The sequence below is a fragment of the Stomoxys calcitrans genome, chromosome 3, assembly GCF_963082655.1.
Source record: "Stomoxys calcitrans chromosome 3, idStoCalc2.1, whole genome shotgun sequence".
NCBI lineage: Eukaryota > Metazoa > Arthropoda > Insecta > Diptera > Muscidae > Stomoxys > Stomoxys calcitrans.
In genome coordinates, this window is record NC_081554.1 from 126,662,917 (window position 1) to 126,685,697 (window position 22,781).

At 37.9% G+C, this 22,781-nt stretch overlaps 2 protein-coding genes across 9 annotated transcripts; one reads left to right on the top strand and one right to left on the bottom strand.

Annotated features, from left to right (window-relative positions):
* The first annotated feature begins 1,534 nt into the window (after nucleotides 1-1,534).
* On the top strand, nucleotides 1,535-3,988 carry LOC106092862 (E3 ubiquitin-protein ligase PPP1R11). The gene is made up of 3 exons (XM_013259800.2): nucleotides 1,535-1,720; nucleotides 3,371-3,479; nucleotides 3,546-3,988. Exons 1-3 carry the CDS (start codon nucleotides 1,637-1,639, stop codon nucleotides 3,731-3,733), a joined length of 381 nt encoding a protein of 126 aa, XP_013115254.1. The 5' UTR covers nucleotides 1,535-1,636; the 3' UTR covers nucleotides 3,734-3,988.
* Nucleotides 3,900-22,283, bottom strand: LOC106092861 (F-box/WD repeat-containing protein 5). Of its 8 annotated transcripts, none has more exons than XM_013259794.2 (10): nucleotides 22,087-22,283; nucleotides 21,225-21,480; nucleotides 21,003-21,160; nucleotides 17,123-17,306; nucleotides 16,763-17,058; nucleotides 16,232-16,693; nucleotides 16,044-16,171; nucleotides 15,658-15,870; nucleotides 15,444-15,594; nucleotides 3,900-4,252 (listed from the first exon to the last, which is right to left on the bottom strand). In XM_013259794.2, the coding sequence occupies exons 2-10, from the start codon at nucleotides 21,472-21,474 to the stop codon at nucleotides 4,157-4,159; spliced, it is 1,938 nt and encodes a 645-aa protein (XP_013115248.1). In that variant the 5' UTR covers nucleotides 21,475-21,480; nucleotides 22,087-22,283; the 3' UTR covers nucleotides 3,900-4,156. The 8 variants fall into 8 exon arrangements, with proteins under 8 accessions (XP_013115248.1, XP_013115247.1, XP_013115253.1 ...); XM_013259793.2 differs by having other exon boundaries at nucleotides 22,070-22,283; XM_013259799.2 differs by lacking the exon at nucleotides 22,087-22,283 and adding an exon at nucleotides 21,838-21,960.
* Nucleotides 22,284-22,781: the final 498 nt, after the last annotated feature.

Below are 22,781 nucleotides of genomic sequence, written 5' to 3' on the forward strand. Positions count from 1 at the left end.
TGTTGACTTTTAAAGGTTGGTACTATATTCAGTATTCGCGGTGAAACTCCATATAAAAAATGAGCGGAAAATATAGATGAAAAGTGTTCGTTTAGCTATAACTTGTTTTTTCATCTAGGGGAAATTTACATTTCACGACGCCCAAAAAGAACACAACCACTGTCGCTGCGCAACAAGTCGTTTTCTTACATAAAATAAACGCGATTGCCAAACTTCTAACTGGTTTTCTCGGTAAAACTCCATTTAAAAAATGAGCGGAAAATATTGATGAAAAGTGTTCGTTTCGCTATAACTTGTTTTTTATCTAGGGGAAATTTACATTTCATGACGCCCAAAAAGAGCACAGCCACTGTCGCTGCGCAACAAGTCGTTTTCTTACGTAAAATAAACGCGATCGCCCAAATTCTAATTGTAACTAAGTGTTTGTGAGTGTTAGTGATCTTGCTCACATGTACTTACTCAGGGTGAAAAAAAATATTATTTGTGGATGCTATTATGGATTTGTCTAAACTATTTGTATATAAATATAAAAATATAAATAAATATACTTCTAAAATAAATAAAAATGAAATGTTTCTTTCATAACAAGCTATTACAATAAATCTGTACGAAGTAGTAACGATTGTGAAAGAAAGTGTTGTGCTTTTGGTCTTGCTATTACAACAACATTATTTTTATACAAGTGGAAGATGCTGGCAAAGGCTTTTGGATAGTTGTGCTAATTTAACTTATACCAATGAAAATGCTACAAAATCCAATTATTTTTACATAATAAAGATGAATTGGGTTCTTTTTAAATAGTTTTGTTTTTCATTATTTATTAATTTCGAATGCACACACGCATCTTATGGAATAAGTTAACCAACTCTCAACTCTGAATGGTCTCACGCGAATAGCTGTTAACAGCCGGCCATGTTTGACGGTATTAAGATGTCAGATTTTTATTTGCATTCTCTTTGTTGTTATCTTATTTCTCGCATATCCTCTGCTCATTCACGCACACAAATTTCTTTGTGTGTGTTGGCAAAACGTCTATCAGCTTGATGGCAAGATGGCGGATTGCACCATATGATTTGTGATTGTTTTACAAATGAGACCACCTAAATTTGTTGCGCCATGCCTTAGGGTTGGTATTCTATTCTGCTTTCGGAATAGTCGCGGAAATCTTTAATTGTTCTGCGATCGGAATTTGACAGTTATATTTTGTTTTTATTTTCACACCAAAAGACGTTTTTATCTGCACTTATGGTTTTATTATTTTTTCGCAAATAAATTAAAAGAAAACTAACCATTGAAACCACTAAAATCAGAATGATACCGACAATGATGTCAAGCATTACCACACTATAAACAGAGTACTACTTTTCCACATATTGTATTTTCCTCCAGTGTTCCGCTGACTTTTTTATGTGGAGTTTGACAGCTTTCCGCCTAAAAAACTGAACAGAATACTCAGCTTTATAAGGTACAAATTTTTACTGACACATTTTAACTAGAAATGTACGCGAACAGACTTAATGTTTTCTCAAAACCAGCTGATTAGTTTCTTTTATTCGAGAGCTACATTTTATTGACAATAAACGTTGTATATAAAAAAGAAGAACAACGAACAATTAGAATATTAAAAAAGCCAACTATGGATGCTGTAGTGGTTCCTTCAGAACCCTCCTCTAGTATAACGCAAACAGAAATTTTGATTAGAGAGGACACGGATGCACCGGTGAGTATTTAAAGGAATATTTAAAAACCGACATATTTAGTTTGGAAATATGGCTATGTAGCTAGACTTTTAAGATTTTAAGAAGACTAGCACCACACGGGTTGGAGCTTCGAGTTCCAATTGGTGTGGTGGTCATCGTTGTTGTAGCCACATTTTCATGTGATGGTGGCGATCCTCGTCAAGCTCCTGTAAGTGAGCAAGCTCGTTCTGGTCCAAATGACCGATCGCCGATGGATTAGGGTGGCCATTTGTTACGCCAATAACTCTCCTTGTCAAATCGAGCATCATAGTCACTTAGTATTTGTGCAAGAGCCGGTGCCGCCCGGCCTCTCACTGAGACTTTCCGCTCGATATCGCTGTTTGTCCGCGACTGCCGTTGCAGCTATTCCATATGCCACGCGCCCGTTAGCTCGCAGCTAAGCTTCTCATGACAGCAATGAACACCACACAAATTGGACCTCAATGTTCACAGCTATCCCGTGCCGGGTGGTGGTCATCGTCTTTACGAGAAGCTCAGCTGAGAAATCCCGAGCGAATCCATACTCGAGTGGAGTCTCAGTGAGAGGCCGGGTGGCTCCGGCTCTTGCTGAAATATGAGTGCCTATGGTAATCGATATGACAAGGAAGTTATTGGCGGCTTTTAATAACCAATGGTCATAATGTTTCCGCGGCGATCGGTCCTATGGACCGGAACGAGCTTGACAAATATCGCTACCTCCACATACAAATGTGGCTTCAACAATAATAACTGTTTTAGGTTTTCTTTCAAGCGTTAATAGAAAAGTCATCCCTGCTATATAATATATAGTTTTTTTCTCCAGAATATCATCCAATTTTGTTTGCTAGTGTGTAGGTTGACCTCTGCTTTACTGTGGCTTAAAAGTCGTTTTAATAATTTCTCACTATTTTTTCCCAAAGCACTGGAAAAAAATAAAACCATATTTATTTGAAAAAATGTAGTTGAAATGTCTTTTAAAAACCATATTTATCTTATCAAAAGACCCTCTCAGATAAAATATATCAGCAACTAAGATGTAAACAATATGTCCATAATGTGATCTACCAGTGCAAATTTTCCCATAAACATTTCATTAAGAAAATATCCCCTTCTCATATACATATATGAGTGCTAGTTTATACTCAAAGATAAGGGACCTCTTTCTTAATTGCCGCATCGGAATGGCTTGCCATTGTGCGTCATAGATGAACATGCTGAACTCTGCGCAAACTATTTCATACACAATGCAAATTTTTTTTTGCCCATGAACATTCCGCTAAGGAGCGGGGGCAAACTTCCCACATATCAATGAGTGCAGTCCGATTCAAGTTTAAGCTCAATGTCCGATTCAAGTTTAAGCTTCTTTTTATAACCGAGTCCGAACGGCGTGCCGCAGTGCGACATCTATTTGGAGAGAAGTTTTACATGGCATAGTACCTCACAAATGTTGTCAACATTAGGAAGGAAAAACCAACGCTGAAAATTTTTTTCTGATGGTCTCGCCAGGATTCGAACCCAGGCGTTCAGCGCCATCCTTTTTACCTTTTACTCGATACCGATGTTTGTTGGTTGCAAGATTAACCTAATAAAACACATATTATCTTCACTAAGTGAATCGCTCTTTCCTTTTAATTAATTTTATTTTTTTATAGGCGCCACCCGTTTTACGATTACGGCTAAATAAGCCAAAACCTAGCAAAAAGGTTGGTTGGCAGGAAGGCACTGTTGATAACGAGCATATGGGTAAAAAGAAATCAAAATGTAAGTTAAAAAATAAAAGCCAATTATAATTTTCAAAATTGGTTAATCTTATCATATTTATATCAGGTTGTTGCATATATAAGAAACCAGTTGCATTCGGCGAAAGTTCATCTGAAGATGACGAAGATTGTGAAAATTGCTTTGGCCATCCAGAGAAGAGACGAAGAAATCGTAAACACGATGGCAATGGCGACGAGCAGGATAACAACGAACCATGTCAGGAACATAATCATCATGGCGCCAGTGAAGAGTAATCATTTTTAAGAATTTTGTCGAGTATTAATTTAAATTCATAAAATCCATTGTTTCATCGAAATCAAAGGAAAATGAAATACCGTTTACCTTACATTTTTAAGACAAATTCACCATGTAGTATACTTCCCTTTTAGTATCAATTTGAATTGTAAAAAATAGTCTTAATTAAAAATTAAATTTATGTTTTATTGAAAATATATGCATACATATAATAAAAAATAAAGAATATGAGTTGAAATAAATGAATAATAAAATGTTGGTGTCTTATTCGTTTAACGCTAAATGAAGTTGTTTCTTAATATCAAATAATAACTACACTATTATAATCTTTTTTTAATTTAGTCTAGAAGAAATTCGAAATAAATTAAAATAAAACGATATTTATTTGCATTTGTAGTCATCGGTAAAAATTACATTTTTGTCTAGGAAGCGGTCGTGTTTAGCTTTAAATCGAAAGCTTCATCGTTGTTTGTCATGTCAATTTTAAGTTTTTTTGCCACTGCACGAGATCGCCAAATCTGCAGAAAAAAGTACAAATATTTGAATATCAGAAAAGTTCAAAACAAAGATGTAGCATGCGATACCGAGCCGAAGAATGGAAAAACAAATTATATGATTTTTCTCATAACTTGATTAATTAATTCATGTGGCTTCGTTCGATTGACTCAATGTTGTCATTTTACGAAGCTACCTGGCTTAGTTGATCGTTCGGGTTTTACTGTTCCTCACACAAACACAAATTTGTATTTTCAATTGTGTTAGTGTGCCCATCACTGGTCCAAAATCATAATCGAGCTTTCAGTATTTAAACAAGGGTTTAAAACAATCTAAACTTGAAAAACACAAGTGTGGGCGGGTTGAATCTTTACATCTATTCTATTATGAATAGCATTTTGCTAAGCTTTCGATTTATTTATTCCAACATGTTTATTGAAGCCAACTATCATATTTATGTTGTTGTTGCAGCCACAATTGCATGTGGAGGTGGCGATCCTCATTGGAGCTCAAAGTTCCGGCCTTCGTGATGCTCATAGTTATCCTATTTATAGATACACTTTAACGTATGTATACAGAAATAATATCTAAAACTAAGAAATAACAAGTATAGCGTGCTAAGTTCGGCCGGGCCGAATCTTATATACCCTCCACCATGGATCGCTTTTGTCGAGTTCTTTTCTCGGCATCTCTTCTTAGGCAAAAAAGGATATAAGAAAAGATTTGCTCTGCTATTAGAGCGATATCAAGATATGGTCCGGTTTGGACTACAATTAAATAATATGTTGGAGACCTGTTTTAAATGTCAGCCAATTCGAATAAGAATTGCGCCCCTTGGGTCTCAAGAAGTAAAATACAGAGATCGATTTATATCGAAGCTGTATCGGGCTATAGACCGATTCAGTCCATAACAAACACGTATGTTGATGGTCATGAGAGGATCCGTCGTACAAAATTTCAGGCAAATCGGATAATAATTGCGACCTCCAGAGGCTCAAGAAGTCAAGATCCCAGATCGGTTTATATGGCAGCTATATCAGGTTATGAACCGATTTGAACCTTATTTGAGACATTTGTTGAAAGTAAGAATAATACGTCATGCAAAATTTTAGCCACATCGGATAGGAATTGCGCCCTCTAGAAGCTCAAGAAGTCAAGTCCCCAGATCTGTTTATATGACAGCTATATCAGGTAATGAACCGATTTGAACCATACATGGCACAGTTTTTGGATATCCAAACAAAATACTTCGTGCAAAAATTCATTCCATCGGATAAGAATTGCGCACTCTAGAGGCTCAAGAAGTCAAGACCCAAGATCGGTTTATATGGACTCTATCTCAAAATATGGACCGATATGGCCCATTTACAATACCAACCGACCTACACTAATAAGAAGTATTTGTGCAAAATTTCAAGCGGCTAGCTTTACTCCTTCGGAAGTTAGCGTGCTTTTGACAGACAGACGGACTGACGGACATTGCTAGATCAACATAAAATGTCGCGACGTCGCGATGTCAAGAATATATATACTTTATGGGGTCTCAGGAGAATATTTGGAGTAGTTACAAACAGAATGACGAAATTAGTATACCCATCCTATTGTGGAGGATATAAAAATGGAACAATGACTAAACGGTGTAAGTGTCAAAGAAATCATAGCTAATCTCGAACACCGGTAGACGGAACGACAGGACCTCAGTCACCTTAGTCGAAGTAACTCTGACTGATCCCAAGAGGTGGTCCAAGTTGTCCAACCGTCAATTTATTGTGCATCCCGAGAGTGACAGGGCTAGGAGAAGAGCCATTCGTCGTATCCGTGGTCTCCGAGCCGCAGCCATCACAATTTACCGCGGACGAGGCTACGAATTTGATCCGTGGCGCCAAGTCACCAAAGGCGTTGGGCCCCGACGAAATCTACACTGATGCTGAAGAAGCTGTGTCAATCTGGAGTCGAGTATCTTGCAACTGTCCTGGATCTGTCTTTATACACTCACTCAATGTTTGGAAGATGGGCAGAGTGATCCCGCTACTGAAGCCTGGAAAAGACCCGAGTAAGAAGGAGTCGTACAGATCGATCTCCTTACTCACACCAGTAGCCAAGACGTGATATCAAGCGTGATGAAGACGGCATATCAAGCGGGTCTAGACATCATTCAAGCAGACTCGGTAGCAGATGCGGTAAATAGCTACCGGGTGTATGTCCTTCTTCGAGAACGACCGCCTCCCATTGTTCCTGAAGAAATTAACCTCCCCAGGCAAACCAGAGTAGTTCTGGTTCAACTACGTTCCGTCAAATGCAGCCACCTCAACTCCTACTAAGCAAGAATTGATTGATGGTTGTTATTGTTGTTTTAGCAGTGTGTTGTACACTGAGGCGGCAGCCCTTGCCGATGAAGAACTCCATCGGGTCAATCTGGTACGCACAACCGGCTGCCATTAAGTATTTGCGTTTTGCCAGGCTTTCTGACTATAAATTGAAGAAAGTTTAATATGGTTTTTATCCTGAGAACGGGAAACCCGAGCCATACAGGTCCACGAACTACAGACCAATTAGTCCGTCTTTCTTCGAGCGATAATTTAAACTCAAGATGGAATGTAAGAGGATAACCATCAGGTCCGGTACTGTGCTATATAACGTGTATGTACTGCCAGTTGGTAGTTCTGTCCACTTAATGGCCCAGCTTACAGGCCTACTGTCTGGTTCCGGCGGACTTTAATGCGCTTCTTGTTTAAAGGCATTTTCCCCTAGGTAACGACAAGCAGGCCGTAGCTTTGGCAGAGCATATTGAAAGCTTTTCATTATGTACGTTGAATGAGGATACCCCCACTAGAATTACGAAGAGGTGCAGCAGCTCTCCAGATCATTTCTCCAGCCATCATTTCTTTCGGATCAGACCACCTCCCTTAGTTCTCACCATCGACCGACCTCGCGACTTCATACCTCTGAGTGCCGGACGTTTATCAATCAGAACGTGCGGTTTTAAATGTTTTTAATTTTTCGATTGAAACATATATTTGTTGTTTTCAAATGTTTATAAATTATAGTTTTATTTTTAATTCGATAAATATTGTATCTAATAATTAAGTAAACATTGAATTCATTCTTTTTTTTTTTGTTTTTTATTTATAATATAAATTATATGGCACATAAGGAATTTTAAGTGACAAAATAAAGTAACACTTCTTTAATAAATATTATAAAAAATTAAATAACTTTAAATTTTTGTACGAAGTTGCTCCTCCTTTGCTAGTTATGACTTCTCTCAATGTTTTCGGCATACTTAAAGCAAGGTTCTTAAAAGTATTGGTTGGAATTGCCCTCCATTCACTTTGTATTTTTTCCCAAAATGTTTGAAGATTTGATCTGGATTCCATTGGAATTTTGTTATCTAAGATAGCCCAAAGATGCTCTATGGGGTTTAGATCAGGGCTTTGAGCGGGCGATTCTCATGTTTCAACTTTATTTCTTCAAAATGTTTTTTAGCGTGCTTACTTGTGTGCTTGGGGTCGTTGTCTTGTTGAAGGATGAACTCCTCAAGTCCATTTCCTCCGCACTGCTATAAAGATTTTCTTCCAAAATATAAACATAGTGCTCTCCAGTCATTTTAGAGTAAATTTTTACGAGCCTACCAACTCCTGAAGAGGAGGCTTCCTCCACCATGTTTTACAGTACGCATAAGGTTTTTCGATTTTAGCCTTTGTGTTGGCTCACACCACACTCTTTTCCAACTTTTGCAATTTTTTAGTTCATATTTTGACTTGTCTATCCAAATAACTTTATTCCAAAATGATTCAGACATATTTATATACTTTTTTGCAAAAGCCAATCGTTTTTTTTCTATTGGCTGCTAGTAGGAGAGGTTTTTTCTTCGCGAAGGCACTTTTTAAACCCCTTTCATTAAGTCTTCTTTGGACAGTTCGAGTCAAAATATTTAATTCTAGCTTCTTTTTTATATCTCTGGCTGTCGTAAAAGAATTTCTCTTTGCTAGAATTGCAATATGTTCATCTTCAAGCTTAGTTGTCTTAAGTTTTCTAACACAACATTTTTCAAACTTTTATTTCACTTCTTTATTTTATACAAACCAATAATTTTTCTGACCCCGGATTCTGATATTTTATACTTGGAACTCAAAGCTTTCAATTTCATCCCATTTTCGCGATCTTGTACCCACATATCTTTTTGAGTTTCGGGTAAGGGCTTCATTTCGAAAAAGTAAAGTAGTATTGGTCCATGCTTATTTTCTAAATATTTAAGTAATATTGAATGAAAAAGTTAGGTACTTTGCTACAAATTATTTTTTTTTTTCAATAACTAACCACAATTTTTGAAAAAAAACAGGAATATATTATAACTTTCACGAGTTATAAAAAAACGCATAAGACTTTTTTACACTACTTTTACTTTACATCAGAAACCTGAACGAACGTGATTAAACATTTCAAATGTTTATGGATATAATTGAGGCACTCCGACAAATAACGGGACAATAAATAAAACACGTAGATAAAAAATATTGAGGATTAGTGCAGAAGGGTACGCAACCGCACTTTATTTTGTCCTACAATGTATATATACCGCGTTTGCATTCTTCAATGTTCTCCAATTTGTTTCGTTGGGAATTTGTCTATTCTATTTATTCACATCCTATTTTTTCCGCTCTTCACTATTTCAGCGTAACGTTTTTCATATTTTTTTTTACTTTACAATTATAATTAAATAAATTATATTTTATGGAGAGATAGAAACACTACACTTTCTGATTTTCTTGATATTTTTTGACTACCCACGACACTTTATGTCTGTATATGATATGACTCATTCTCACTTGTCTTCGCAACAGATATGGGTGCAAGGGAACACAATATAATCTTGATCAATGCATAATTTGTACTATTTAATAAATATTTAATTCGTACAATTAAAAATATGTTCAATGTACGCCTTGGTTACCAATCACCGTGATACAAAAGAAAATCGAATTTCTATGTCAGCAATTGTTAAAGAAATTAACACCTTGTTTAAAAAGTTTTTTATAAGTCAATTCCATATATAATTGGTCAAATATAGGTCTATATTTTTTCTGTGTACTGATCAGCATTACAGTTTAGGGGTTTTCTACAAATTTGGTGGGATTTTTTTTAATTTTAAGGGTTTGGTCGGATGGTTGACCCAATTCGATTTCGATAGATTTCTGGAGCAACTTTATTTTTATACTCACCAGCAAAGGATAGGGGGTATACATGTATTTAGTCATTCTGTTTGTAACACATCCGAATATCCATTTCCGACCCAACAATCTTATATATGAAAATCAATTTGTGTTTGTTTGTATATTTGTGTGTTCCTTATAGACTCAAACGGCTGAACCGATTTTCTTGAAATTTCCACAGATGGTGCATAATGACCCCGTGGTGCAAATAGGGTACTACATTTTTTGATATCTGAAGGGGGCGGACCCTCCCCCTTATCTTAATTTTCAGAAACGCCAGATCTCGGAGATGGGTGGTGCGATTTAAGCGAAATTTTGTGTGTTCTCATATAGTACCCTACAAATAAAAATTTGGTATCCATATTTCGGATGGTGTACCTAGGGCGGCCGCCCCACCCTAAAACCTACCGAATATATATTAAGACCAATCACGACAATATGGGACTCAAATGAAAGGTATTTAGGTTGAGAAAACGTATCTGATATCCAATTGTCAAACCAAGTGCTAGAGGGACCACCCCTAAATCGGACATATTTACCGACCATGGCAACACGGGACTCAAATGAAAGGTATTTGCGAGTAGAATTCGAATCTGACATCCAAATGTGGGACCACGTTTCTGGGGGTCCACCCCTTCTCCAAAACACCCCCAAACTAGACTTATTTACAGACCATTGGAATATGGGGCTTAAATAAAAGGTATTTGAATGTAGAATACGAATCTGATATCCAAATATGGGACCAAGTGTTTGGAGGGCCGCCTCTCACCAAAAACATCTCTCAAAGGGGACAAATTTACGACCATAGCAATATGGGGCTCAAAGGAAAGGTCTTTGGGAGTAAAGCACGTATTTGATATCAATATTCGGGAAAAGGGGCCACGCCACCCCCACAACACCACCCAAATAGTAAGTATTTGCTGACTTTTGCAATATCAGGCTCAAATAAGAGGTTTTTTAAAGTGGAACACGAATCCGATATTTATTTTTAAGGCCAAATCACTTAGTGGCCGCCCAATCTTCAAAACACCCCCCAAGCCGGTCATGTTTGTGACTATGGAAATATGGGGCTCAAATGAAAGGTATGTGGGAGTAGACCACGTATCTGATATCAACATTAGGGGCCAACTGTCTAGCGGACGTCCCACCACCATAACAACCCCCAAATAAAACGTATTTGCTCACCAAGACAATTTGGGTCTTAAAGAGAGTGGAACTAAATATTCATAGTTTTTAGGGCCAATACCCCAAACCGGACATATTTGCTGACTTTTGCAATAAGGAGTTTAAATGAGATTAGAAAACGAATTTAATGTCCAATCTTGATGGCAATGGCAATATGGGGTACAAATAAATGATATAAAGATATATGAGAATAGAGCACGTTGCTGATATATTTTTAGGGCTTAGAATTTGGGGGACCACCCCACTCCCCAAAACACCCATATATCGGGCATATTTACCTACCATGCCAATATGTGGCTCAAATGAAAGGTATTTGAGATTAGAAAACTAATTGGATAACCTATTTTGGGGCCATGTGTTTGGGGGACGCCTCATCCTGTAAACTCCTCTTCAGCCAATGGCAATATGGGGTTTAAATAAATGGTATTTGAGACAAGAGCACGATGCTGATATTTTTTCAGGGCCAAGTATCTGGGGGACCACCTCTCCCTCGAAAACACCACTAAATCAGACATCATGAGAATATCGGGCTGAAATGAAGTATTTTAAGAATGGTGTACACCTTACATCCAAACTTAAATTCGTACACCAATAAAGATTATATGGGATTCAGATAAAAGCACTTATATTGTTAAACTGTTAGTCAAGCGATATACTATTGGGTTGCCCAAAAAGTAATTGCGGATTTTTTATATAGTCGGCGTTGACAAATTTTTTCACAGCTTGAGACTCTGCAATTGCATTCTTTCTTCTGTCAGTTATCAGCTGTTACTTTTAGCTTGCTTTAGAAAAAAAGTGTAAAAAATTTATATTTGATTAAAGTTCATTCTAAGTTTTATTAAAAATGCATTTACTTTCGTTTAAAAAATCCGCAATTACTTTTTGGGCAACCCAATATTTTCGTAAAGATCTTTCGTTGTCGAAAATAAATATTCGAAGGAAACTTTTGTTCCATATAAAGTAAAAGAAGGCGCTGTGGAGCGGGCCCGGGTCAGCTAGTACGTTTATATAATTTGATCGTCGTCGAAGTCTTACACGATTTACCGATGTCATCGTATCTGCCCGGCCGTCTTTAAAAATAGAGCTATTGAGCTGAAATTTGGCACAGATATATATTTTTCCATTCACAAGTAATTTATGGTCCTATTTCATTTTAATTTGGAACAATAAGTTGCAGTGGACCCCCAGATACTAGGACCAAATATGGTCAAAATCGAACTATATTTAAATATAGCTGTCATATAAAACGATCAGGTGAGACCGCGTGGAGGAAGACCAAGATAAGCCTGGGTTTTGCCAAGTCAATACCAATCAGAACCATTGCTTGGTATCCATCAACGTCACCCTGAACTGAAATACTTCACAGCGAATTAAGAAAAGACAATACAAAGTGCGAAAACCAAATAACTGGCTTTCGCTGCTGGTAAATTTAGTAGGGCAATGGACTCGAAATTAAATGGAATCGCATCCGTGAAATAGGAATCGGTGTAGCACCCGAATTTAGTATTTATGCAAACTTTTATGTGGTATACGCCACCTTTTAAACATTCCATCAAATGCTGAACCTAACCATCGTCGAATACATAATATAAAATCCGCATATAATGTGCAGATATTTTCCAAATTTACAATTTTGAATTTTTGTGTGTTCGACCAGATGATGTATACAATGATAAAATCAAATGCTGTTGGGCTAAATAATCGACATCCTAAATTTGTCAAAGCTACTTTGCGCTACATACTTCAACATCTTACACATATTTTCAACTTCATATTAATGATTAGTCATAATCAGTCTGCATGGAAAAGCTCAAAAGTTGTACAATTCCCAAACACAAAAATGGAAATGGCTTTAAAAAAATATTTCATAATAAAATTTGTGACCATCTTAATGAACGTAGACTTCTCTCGAATAAGCAGTCTAAATTCAGAACGAAATACAGCTGCCCTGATTGATGTCACAGAAGACATAAGATCCAATATAGATGATGGAATGGTTACATGTCTAATAATTCTGGATTATTCCAAAGCGTTTGATTGTGTTAATTATGAAACCCTGTGCTATAAATTAAATCGTTTCTTTAGCTCTTTGTCCACTGATGCTTTTTTGCTTTCCAACTACCTCCAGGAACGTACGCAACTGTTACAATTGGAAATGCAATGTACCGGCCTTTGCAGCTTAACAGGGTTCGATTCTGGCACCGCTGCATTTTTTGTTGTACGTTAAAGATCTCCTGTCTCGTGTTAAATATACTTCAATGCACATATAAACCGATGATACAAAACTTAATTTAAGCAGTCCCCAGTCGCAAATACCAGAAGCATTTTCTAAAATCGGAGGTGCCATAAGTACCTGGGCTCTTGATAATAGCCTTTAAATAAACCCAAATTAGTCAAATTGTCTGCTAACATCAGTTCTGATGCAATCATTTTAATTGGCGATCAAGAGATCCAATTTGTTGATAAATCTAAAAATCTGGGTTTACTAATGAACAAACCTCTCAAGTGGAGTGATCACATAATTGCTATCTCATGGAAAAGTTTTCGGGATGCTTGGGCACTCTATCAGACTCAATCATTTACACCAAAACATTCGTTTCCTCTTGGCTAAATCCGTATACTGCATGTTTTCCTCTATGGAAGGGAAATTTGTAGTAAAGGGTGATTTTTTTTGAGGTTAGTATTTTCATGCATTAGTATTTGACAGATCACGTGGGATTTCAGACATGGTGTCAAAGAGAAAGATGCTCAGTATGCTTTGACATTTCATCATGAATAGACTTACTAACGAGCAACGCTTGCAAATCATTGAATTTTTCATTCACCGTAACGTTGCGTCCAACAGCATCTTTGAAAAAATACGGTCCAATGATTCCACCAGCGTACAAACCACACCAAACAGTGCATTTTTCGGGATGCATGGGCAGTTCTTGAACGGCTTCTGGTTGCTCTTCACTCCAAATGCGGCAATTTTGCTTATTTACGTAGCCATTCAACCAGAAATGAGCCTCATCGCTGAACAAAATTTGTCAAAATTTGAACACATTTCGAACCGAACACTGATTTTGGTAATAAAATTCAATGATTTGCAAGCGTTGCTCGTTAGTAAGTCTATTCATGATGAAATGTCAAAGCATACTGAGCATCTTTCTCTTTGACACCATGTCTGAAATCCCACGTGATCTGTCAAATACTAATGCATGAAAATCCTAACCTCAAAAAAATCACCCTTTACATGTGATTCCAGGAGTACAAGACGAATAAAACGGTATGAGAGTTGTGCACCTTACTTTGAAAGTCTTTTTGAGATGAAGCTTAGGGATTTCCTTAATATTAAAAACCTTGCCCTTTTCATAAAATTGTATATGATAAATCTCCACAATATCTGTTCCATAAATACCAATTTGGAAGAACAAACCGGAGGATCTTAGTATTCCAGCCTAGCTGTCGCTAGCTTATATCAGAATGCCAATACTTCGTTTATGCAATGCGGTTATGGAACTCACTGCCACCATCGATACACAGGCAAGGCAATACACTTCAGAAAAATCGTTAATAAGGTAATCAATTTGACAAAGGTGTTGATGAAGATGCATGGCGTATCAGAAATCATTATGCACCAAGCCAGTCAAAGTGTTTTGAATAATAACACACACTTGCTCAACTTTTATAAGTTCTTTGCCATGCTATTCTTTAAGTAGAAAGCATTGAATATGATCGCGAGCTAGATGTTCGAAAAATCACGAAAAGTCATAAGCTTTTTTTAATCAAATAATTGAATCCTTGCTTTTTCAATTACAATTAAATTCCTGTTTTATCCTCTATTATGCATGTAGTTTTAAAGTCGTACTATGTTGTGATAATCATTCTGCCTTTTTCTTCTTATCTTGTTGTGATCAACTGTCTTATCTTGTTGTGATCAATTAAATTGCTTACCATTGTAATATCGCATACTATTCCTATTAGATACTTAAAATCCTGTTGTATGTGAAAACAAACAAATAAATCAAATCAAATCGTGTTACAACAAAGAACACCACACAGATTTGAGCTCAAAGTTCCAACTTGTGTGGTTCTCATAGTTATCCCGTGCCGGGAATAGCAGATGGTCGGAATAGTTGCGCTAGCGTAAAAAGACGTTTAACCTTTATCAGATGTCATTAAAGGGGGCCCTGAAGCCTTTTATCCTCTTTTGTGGTTCCAGAACTGGCTGACTGGAGGAAGCTCTTAGCTTAGATTCATAAAATTTCGGAGAGTAAACATGGACAGACGGGCATGACTGAACCGTAGCAGGAAGTGTTTCTGAGTCAATCAGTACAATGCCTTACACTTTTTTATTTTTTGGGTTTTTGGTACCCAGTAATCTAAATATGATCAAGAATTCCGGCACGGATAGCTAAGAGCACCACACAGGCCGGAACATTGAGGTCCTATCAGTATTCATTGCTGTCCACAGGTTGCGGATAGTGGAATGCCCCATACGGAGTTTTAGCTTGAGGTCGGGCGGCACCAGCTCTTGCACAAATACTGAGTGTCTATGATGCTCGAGGCGAGTTAATGTCGCCTTAAATAACCAATGGCCACCATGTTCCTGCGGCGATCGGTCCTTTGGACCGGAACGTGTTGGCTTAACTACAGGAGCTTGACGAGGATCGCCACCTCCACATGAAATGGCTATAACAACAACATGTCCAAGAATTGGCGTACTTATTGATGTTTTAACATAATAATGTGATGAAGATTTGTCAATTTGCCTAATCTTAAGTTAAAAAAACTGCCTTGCTTAAGATTTTCTTGAAATTTTTCGTTAGTTTACCTTAATGGAGTAGTCGTCGCTGGTAGTTACAAGCATTTGAGAATCTTTTGGATTGAAAGCCACACTGTTTACTACATCTGTATGCTTGTATTTGGCCAATGAAATACCATAGTAACGGTCCCATAAGTAGGCATGCATATCTTCGGCACCGCTAAAAGCATGACAAAAGATTAAAAATTGGTGTTGTTTTAACAACGTAGTGATATGACAGTACCTTGCTACATAATCATCACAGACATCCAGGAATATAAAGAAACATTCGTTACTGGGTGTATATGCTTTATGGGCACGTAGCATATTTCCCACACGTTTCAAAGTCATTAAATCGATGACATGTATGTCAATTTCTTGTGCTATTGGCGGCGGTTCCAAAGGATTTGATATAACATAGTCTTGGGGCCAGGGACGGGTATTAACATAAAGATATCTGAAAAGCAGATAAAATTTGTTTTTTTAATTGTTTGAGATAATAGAAAGCTGTGGAGTTTATTTCATATCTTATTGCGTTTACTTCATCACTAAGTTTTAGAAAAAAAAAGTTTTTTATCATCGTCTTTGTTATAAGATATGAAATCTCACCATCCAAGGGAATAAAATAACCTGTGGTCGGGACTTAAAGCCATTCCTATAATGTGACCATGTAAATCTATTACTTTATCGATTTTATCGAAACGATCTGATACAGATTCATAATTATTCCAGTCGGGATCGGGATCGCGCATTTGATTCTGAAAGAAAAACATCGGTGACATTTAAGATGGAAAATTCCCTATGCTTGGAAAACCAACCCTTTCTTTTCGTGCTGCCACTCTTTCCTTTAGTGAGGGTCCCGGATCCAATTTTTTGGGAAACGTTACATGGTTTATGCGTTTAATTCCAATCTGATGAGGCGTATACGTTTTAGAACCCGTTGAGAAAATTAAATATTTCGGTATGGAATTTTCCATATCATCATATTCTTCTACGGCTTCCGCCACATCATCCACCTCCACATCATCCCCTTCTTCTTCATAGTCTAGAGGGCAATTGTCCCCATTAAACCGACGACGATATTCATCAGCAAAATATATGGATATATCATCAGTTGATTTAGTTTGACGATGCCGTGATGTTGAAGCCATAGCATCATTCGAACTGTTCTGTTCAACCGAGTGTCTAACAGATGTTATATGCGAGAGTGGATTGCCCGCTGAGCCTCCATCAACACTATCAATGGCAGGTGAATTTTGTTTCATATCTACATCTTCGTTCTGTTGGGGGAACAATTATTATATAGCTACCTACTTCTGAGACATTGTATATATTCTATATTGACTTACATCTGCCGAGCTGGGTTCCTCCGCCAGTGGATCATTTGTTTCATCTAACCAGGGGCATTTAGCCATCATAATGGCTCTAACCGAACTAGCGTTGCGGTTGTAAAATTTATACAATTGATTCATAATGGGTACATGCTCCGAATCCACTTCCTGATTTGCCTTATTTAACCACAATACGGACGTACTTACTAAATGGGCCAGCCAATGAAGTTCGCCGGATATTAAATATTGATCACTAAACCATGTGCCAAATATATCATATGGACGATTTCGGACACGACATCGTAGATGGGAGTCTTAAAAAAAAAACAGAAAACAGAAATTGAATTCACATCAAATGACATCTCAAAAGTCACTCACAATCACCGCCAACGGTGAATACCACAATTTCGCCAGATGTGCTGTGCGGAGCCCCAAAATGTACACCAGAGACCAAGAGCAGAGTATCGCTTTGATTAAACTGTGAGTACTGTGTATATTTCCAACTAAATTGTTTCATATTGTGCGAGTATCTCTCTGTGCAGGGATGATCTGAATTCCAAATCTGAAAAAGAGTTAAGATTTTCATTATAAACCAGTGATGAGCACATTAATACTGTTGAAAAGACTAAACTCTGTTCGTGTGTGTATCATCAAAGATCAAATACAGCAGAGTATTGTGTTCAGCTTTCGGAATTGTTGCGAAAAACTTTATCAAAATATCATGGCTTTTTTCAACATGACTACATGAAATTTTTTTACTAACTCAATCTTACATTCATATTACACTAGAATTAATTCTTTTTAAATGCTTTTCTTACGGCATTTATTTATTTCACCCGTTTTTAGCTTAAACGTTATTTATATGGAGATTGACAGTTGTTTAAAGTTGTTTGAAAAGCCCAATAGAGTACCAACCCTAATTGAAATAGAGGCAGTCGAACGAATCCACATGAAGCTGTTTATACTGTCCGTGTGCCAATCCCATGGCAGCCGGTTATAAGTACCGGATTGAACCGATGGATTCTTTCATCGGCAAGGTGCAACATGCCTCAGTGCACAACACACTGCTACAATAGCAACCAATGCTGGCCCGGCACGGAATAATTATAAGCATCACACAGCCTAGAACTTTGAGCTCCAATCTGTGTGGTGTTCTTCGTTATCATGAGAAGCTAAGCTGCAGGCTAAAGAGCGCGTCCATGGGCTGCGGATAGTGGAATGCTCAATACGGAGTAGCTGCAACTACAGTCGCGGACATTCAGCGATATCGAGTGGAGGGTTTCAGTGAGAGGCCGGGTGGCGCGGGCTCGGTGCCTATAATGCTTGATACAACTTTTAAATAGCCAATGGCCATCTTGTTTCCCCGGCGATCGGTTGTATAGACCGGAACGAGCTTGACGAGGATCGCCACCTGCACATGTATTTTTAAATTTCCATATCCTTATCTCCTCTTCGGACGGAGCGGAGAGCAGTGTATTTCATCATCATGATTTTTCACCAGGTCTTCCTTTTTCCGTTTCTTTTTTTTTCTCGCTAGGGTGTCACAATTGGCCGGACTGGCCTTCGAGTGAACTCACTTTTCGGAATGTGCTTCCCATTTAACCTTAAACTTAATATTTTCAGCAAAACATATCAATAGTAGGTACATCTTCAGGCCGATACCTCACTTTAGAGGTCAATTATAAACTGTAATTGTTTTCATTTTGGATGGGGGCACTAAGGCTAGGATCTTTCTAAGGATTCTAAGGGAGGCCACCGTAGCGCAGAGGTAAGCATGTCTGCCTATGACGCGGAACGTCTGGGTTCAAAACCTGGCGAGACCATAAAAAAAAAATTGCAATGGTGGTTTTCCCCTCCTATTGTTGGCAACATTTGTGAGGTACTATGCTATGAAAAAAATTCTTTCCAAAGAGGTATTTGTGGCTGTAGCCTCATTTTCATGTGGAGGTGCCCGTTCCGATCCAAAGGACCTATCGCCGCGGTTGCAAGTTGGCCATTGGTTATTTAAAGGCTCCACTATCCGTAACCTATGGACTCGCTCGATAGCTCGCTGGTAAGCTTCTCGTGACAGCAATGAACACCACACAGATTGAACCTCAATGTTCCAGCCTGTATGGTGCTCGCAGATATCCCTTGCAGGGGAGGTGTCGCACTGCGGCACTCTTGTCGGACTCGACTATAGAAAAGAGGTCCATTATCATTGAGCTTAAACTTGAATCGGACCGCATTCATTGATATGATAGAAGTTTGTCCCTGTTCCTTATTGAAATTTTCATGAGCAAAATTTTTCTGCAAAAAATTTTGGAAGTCTAGTGGCGGGTGCAGCATTTTTCAGTCGGATTTTTTGCGGCGGCCTTCAAAGTTCTGGAGACGATTACGAATCAGGAGCGATTCTTCTTATTCTGTCTTTCATTCTGGGCTACTGTATAGGACAGAAGTGGTCGACTGGAAGGAACTATCGCTGAAAGAGCTTAACACTCGTCCGAAGATTCGTTCTTTCCACGCACACCGATTTTCTTCCTCTTCTCTTTTTGTTACGTACTGTCTTGTGCGCCAAACCATTAACTTCTAACACTCGATTCACTTAATGTATCATTTTTTTAAGTTTTTTTAACATTATTAAAAAAATTAATTTTTTTCGAAAAATTATTTATTATTTCTAAGTCACTATGTTTTTATAACGAAAAAATTATTTTCTTAATATTTAATGACCATTAGCGACGAAAAGTGTATTCTTCATGACTTTGATATAAAACCGCAACTGTTGGAAAAGTAGTAGGCTTTTCCTTTTACATATAGAAACGATTAAGTGCAACGATACACTAAAACGACCTTCCTTCTGAATTTAAAAATTTTTTTTTTACATTTTTGAATTTTTCCCCAATGCATTACGTGTACTCTTTACTCCAATTACGCATTGGTATACTTCAATCCTAACTTGACCTAGAATTTTTCAAGGCAGCTCTTTTCATGGGTATTTCTCAAACCATTTTTTTTTCGAGGGTATCGGATAGCAATAGAGGTTGTTAAATGCGTTTATCATTAACTAAATCTAACCTCATATGCAACACGCATTTCGGGCTCAGAAACAAGGAGACTTTTCTCTCATCAATAATTGCTGTTCGATTCAATCATTGATAAGGAAAGGCTAAGTTAGGTGAAATGGACTGCTCATCAGGATACGGTAGAAAGAAAGGAAAGCGAAGAAGATGTGAAACCTCGGACCATATCCAGCAGTTATATACAAATAAAAGAAATAGTAAGAATGGGAGCCAGAGAGCGCCCCCTTTAAATCTAGACCGTTAGACTGGCACCCATCCATGAAGACCCATCTCGCAAACACAGCATTTGCCCTCCACTAATCCATATCGGAAAAGCGAATTTTAAATGTCCTATTCCCATCGGTGTCGTTCTATTGATATGAGAGTCTGATATTTCCTCAGATTACCCTCCGCATCTATGGTATCTAGAATGGAGCTGTGGCCGTACCTATCCTACTTCAGCATGCCGAGATCCCCCCCTGACTAAATACCTATCAAATATCGCCAGAATAAAGGGTTTCAGCGTCATATGCCGGCATGACCGATCGCCGCGGGAACATGGTGGCTATTGGTTATTTAAAGGCGCCAATAACCCGCCTTGTCATATCGAGCTTCATAGGCACACAGTATTTGTGCAAGAGTCGGTGCCGTCCGGCCTTTCCGCTCGATACCGCTGATTGTCCGCGACTGCAGTTGCAGCTACTCCGTATGGTGCACTTCACTATCCGCAACCTTTGCACGAAATGCGAACATAGTACCAGCCTTATGAGTTAATAAGAAAATTACGACAAAACCAATTGTTTTGCTTGCTGTCAAATCATATGGTATTTTAACGTACGAATCTGTCTACAGAGGGATAAAAAATGATAAGAGCAAATAAGTGGTTATGCGGGGCTGATACATTTTAATATATTAGTTTTCGTACGTTCAAATGCTGTGTGATTTCAGACGCATGGAAAAAAGTTTTATTCGCTTCAAGGAAAACAATTTGTTTAAGCGTGACTCGTGAGTTTTCGTGAGTCATAGCTTTTTGTGATCGTGCGTGACTCAAATATTTGTTGTCCCGTTAGCGTGCGTGAACGTGAGTCCACATAAAAAAGTCGGGCGGGAGCGTCCGTGAGTAACATTTTCTCTCGTGAGCGTGAGTGCAAAATCAATAACGCGCACATCTTTACTTCATAGCAAAAACTTTTAATGAGAGTTAGATATGTACTTACAATAACATAGCCATCCTTGGAGCATGTGGCAAACATTTCACCATTATGAGAAAAGCTGACATGCAAAACTTGATGGGCATGGCCTTGCAAACGTTCAGTCTGTACAAAAGGTATGCGGGATGTTAAACGTGCGTATTCATCTTTCCAAGATGAGGCACCTACAATAATTAATATGATTATGAACGCATAGAATCATTCAATATTCATTTGAGCACAACTTACCTGGTTTAAGGGGTATCGAGGGATCAGTGGAAAAGTGTTGCTGAAATTGATGCTTCCAAAGAATAGTATCATTGGCCACCTCATACCAACGGCGGCAAGTGGCAGATGCGCTTAGAATGTCTTTAGGTTCCAGAAGAGCAAATACTTTTATTAACACTGGGTCCGGCATGGACCACCATAATGACTCACTGCCTTCGTCTTCATCTTCAATGAACATTTTTTGCTTTTTCGCTTTATTGTCCTCTGTCATGACTTCCTGTGAAAATTCGATGGCAATAACGTTAGTATTGATTGCGTCTTATTTTATATATTTATATAAATATTCCACTGATGGTTTAATTATTTAACAGATTTCTTTGTAGCTAAGCGTTGGAATAAATGAATTTAAAACACAAAATGGGCTTTTAAGTTATACAAGTAGCGGAGAATTTCACTTTCATTTGCCTATTTCCGAACCGCAGCTAATTTTTAACTGGCTACTGGCTAACCAAATAACAGCAGCACCAAGTTAAACGAATTGAGTTATGAAGGCCAAAAGCAATAGACGAAAAGCAAACACCTCAAAACAAAAAAAAAAACACAAACAAATAAAAGTTCAGTAGACAACAAAGACCGCGACAACGATGGTGATTGGTTTCCAAAGGCAAAAAATCAACTGCTCTGAACAGATGCTCAGCTGCTATCAGTCTGTAAACGTTATGTGGTCTGGCGAATTTTTTCTTCGTATAGTGCTTAGTACTATTAAAAAGCAAATGCTAAAACCAAAAAATTGATGATTAACACCAATAAAACGGCAGATTGTTTTTTGTTTTGGGTGAATCAAAAATAACTTTCTCCTGTCCCACCTTGCATCGTCTATCACCTGATCTTTATTTTGGCTTATCTCGCTTTGATGACAAATTTCGTATGGCTTAACGGCGTGGATGATAAATATTGGTAATAACTTTTTTCCTCAAGCTATTTTTGAATACTATACTGCAAGTGGAACCAGAGTTTACAATTTCTCTTCATTCTCTTTGAATGTGATATGAATCAAAATATTTACGAATATCAAGAGCAGACAGAAAAGATAAAAAGAATAAAATGAAATTGTCAAAAGTTGTGGTAACACAGCTGTCTGCGATATAACCAGCTGACGGGAATTCCTTTATTCATAGAGCATGATGGCAAACCTATGGCAAATAATAGGTCTGTTCGCCTACTTTTCCAGTAAATATTTCCAAGATTACACTAGAATCCAAATCCACTTGATTTGAGATAATCTCCAAACCCCTTCGCTCTACGATTCAAGTTATTTGTATTTGTCAAAAGGTATGTATTTGACAGCATTTTTATTGCACGAACATAGCCAGCACCTTGGGTAACAAGTGTCGTCTACGTCGCCTTCTGCGTCCTCGTCTTCAGACCATGTGACCCCCCGAACTCTCCGGTACTGCAATATGAGCAACAGTGTATAATTTTTGAAACTAAACTGCAACGGTCTCCGTGGCAAGATCGATGAGATTGTGGATTTTATGAGTCGGAACAACATATTGGTCGCAGCGATCCAGGAGACAA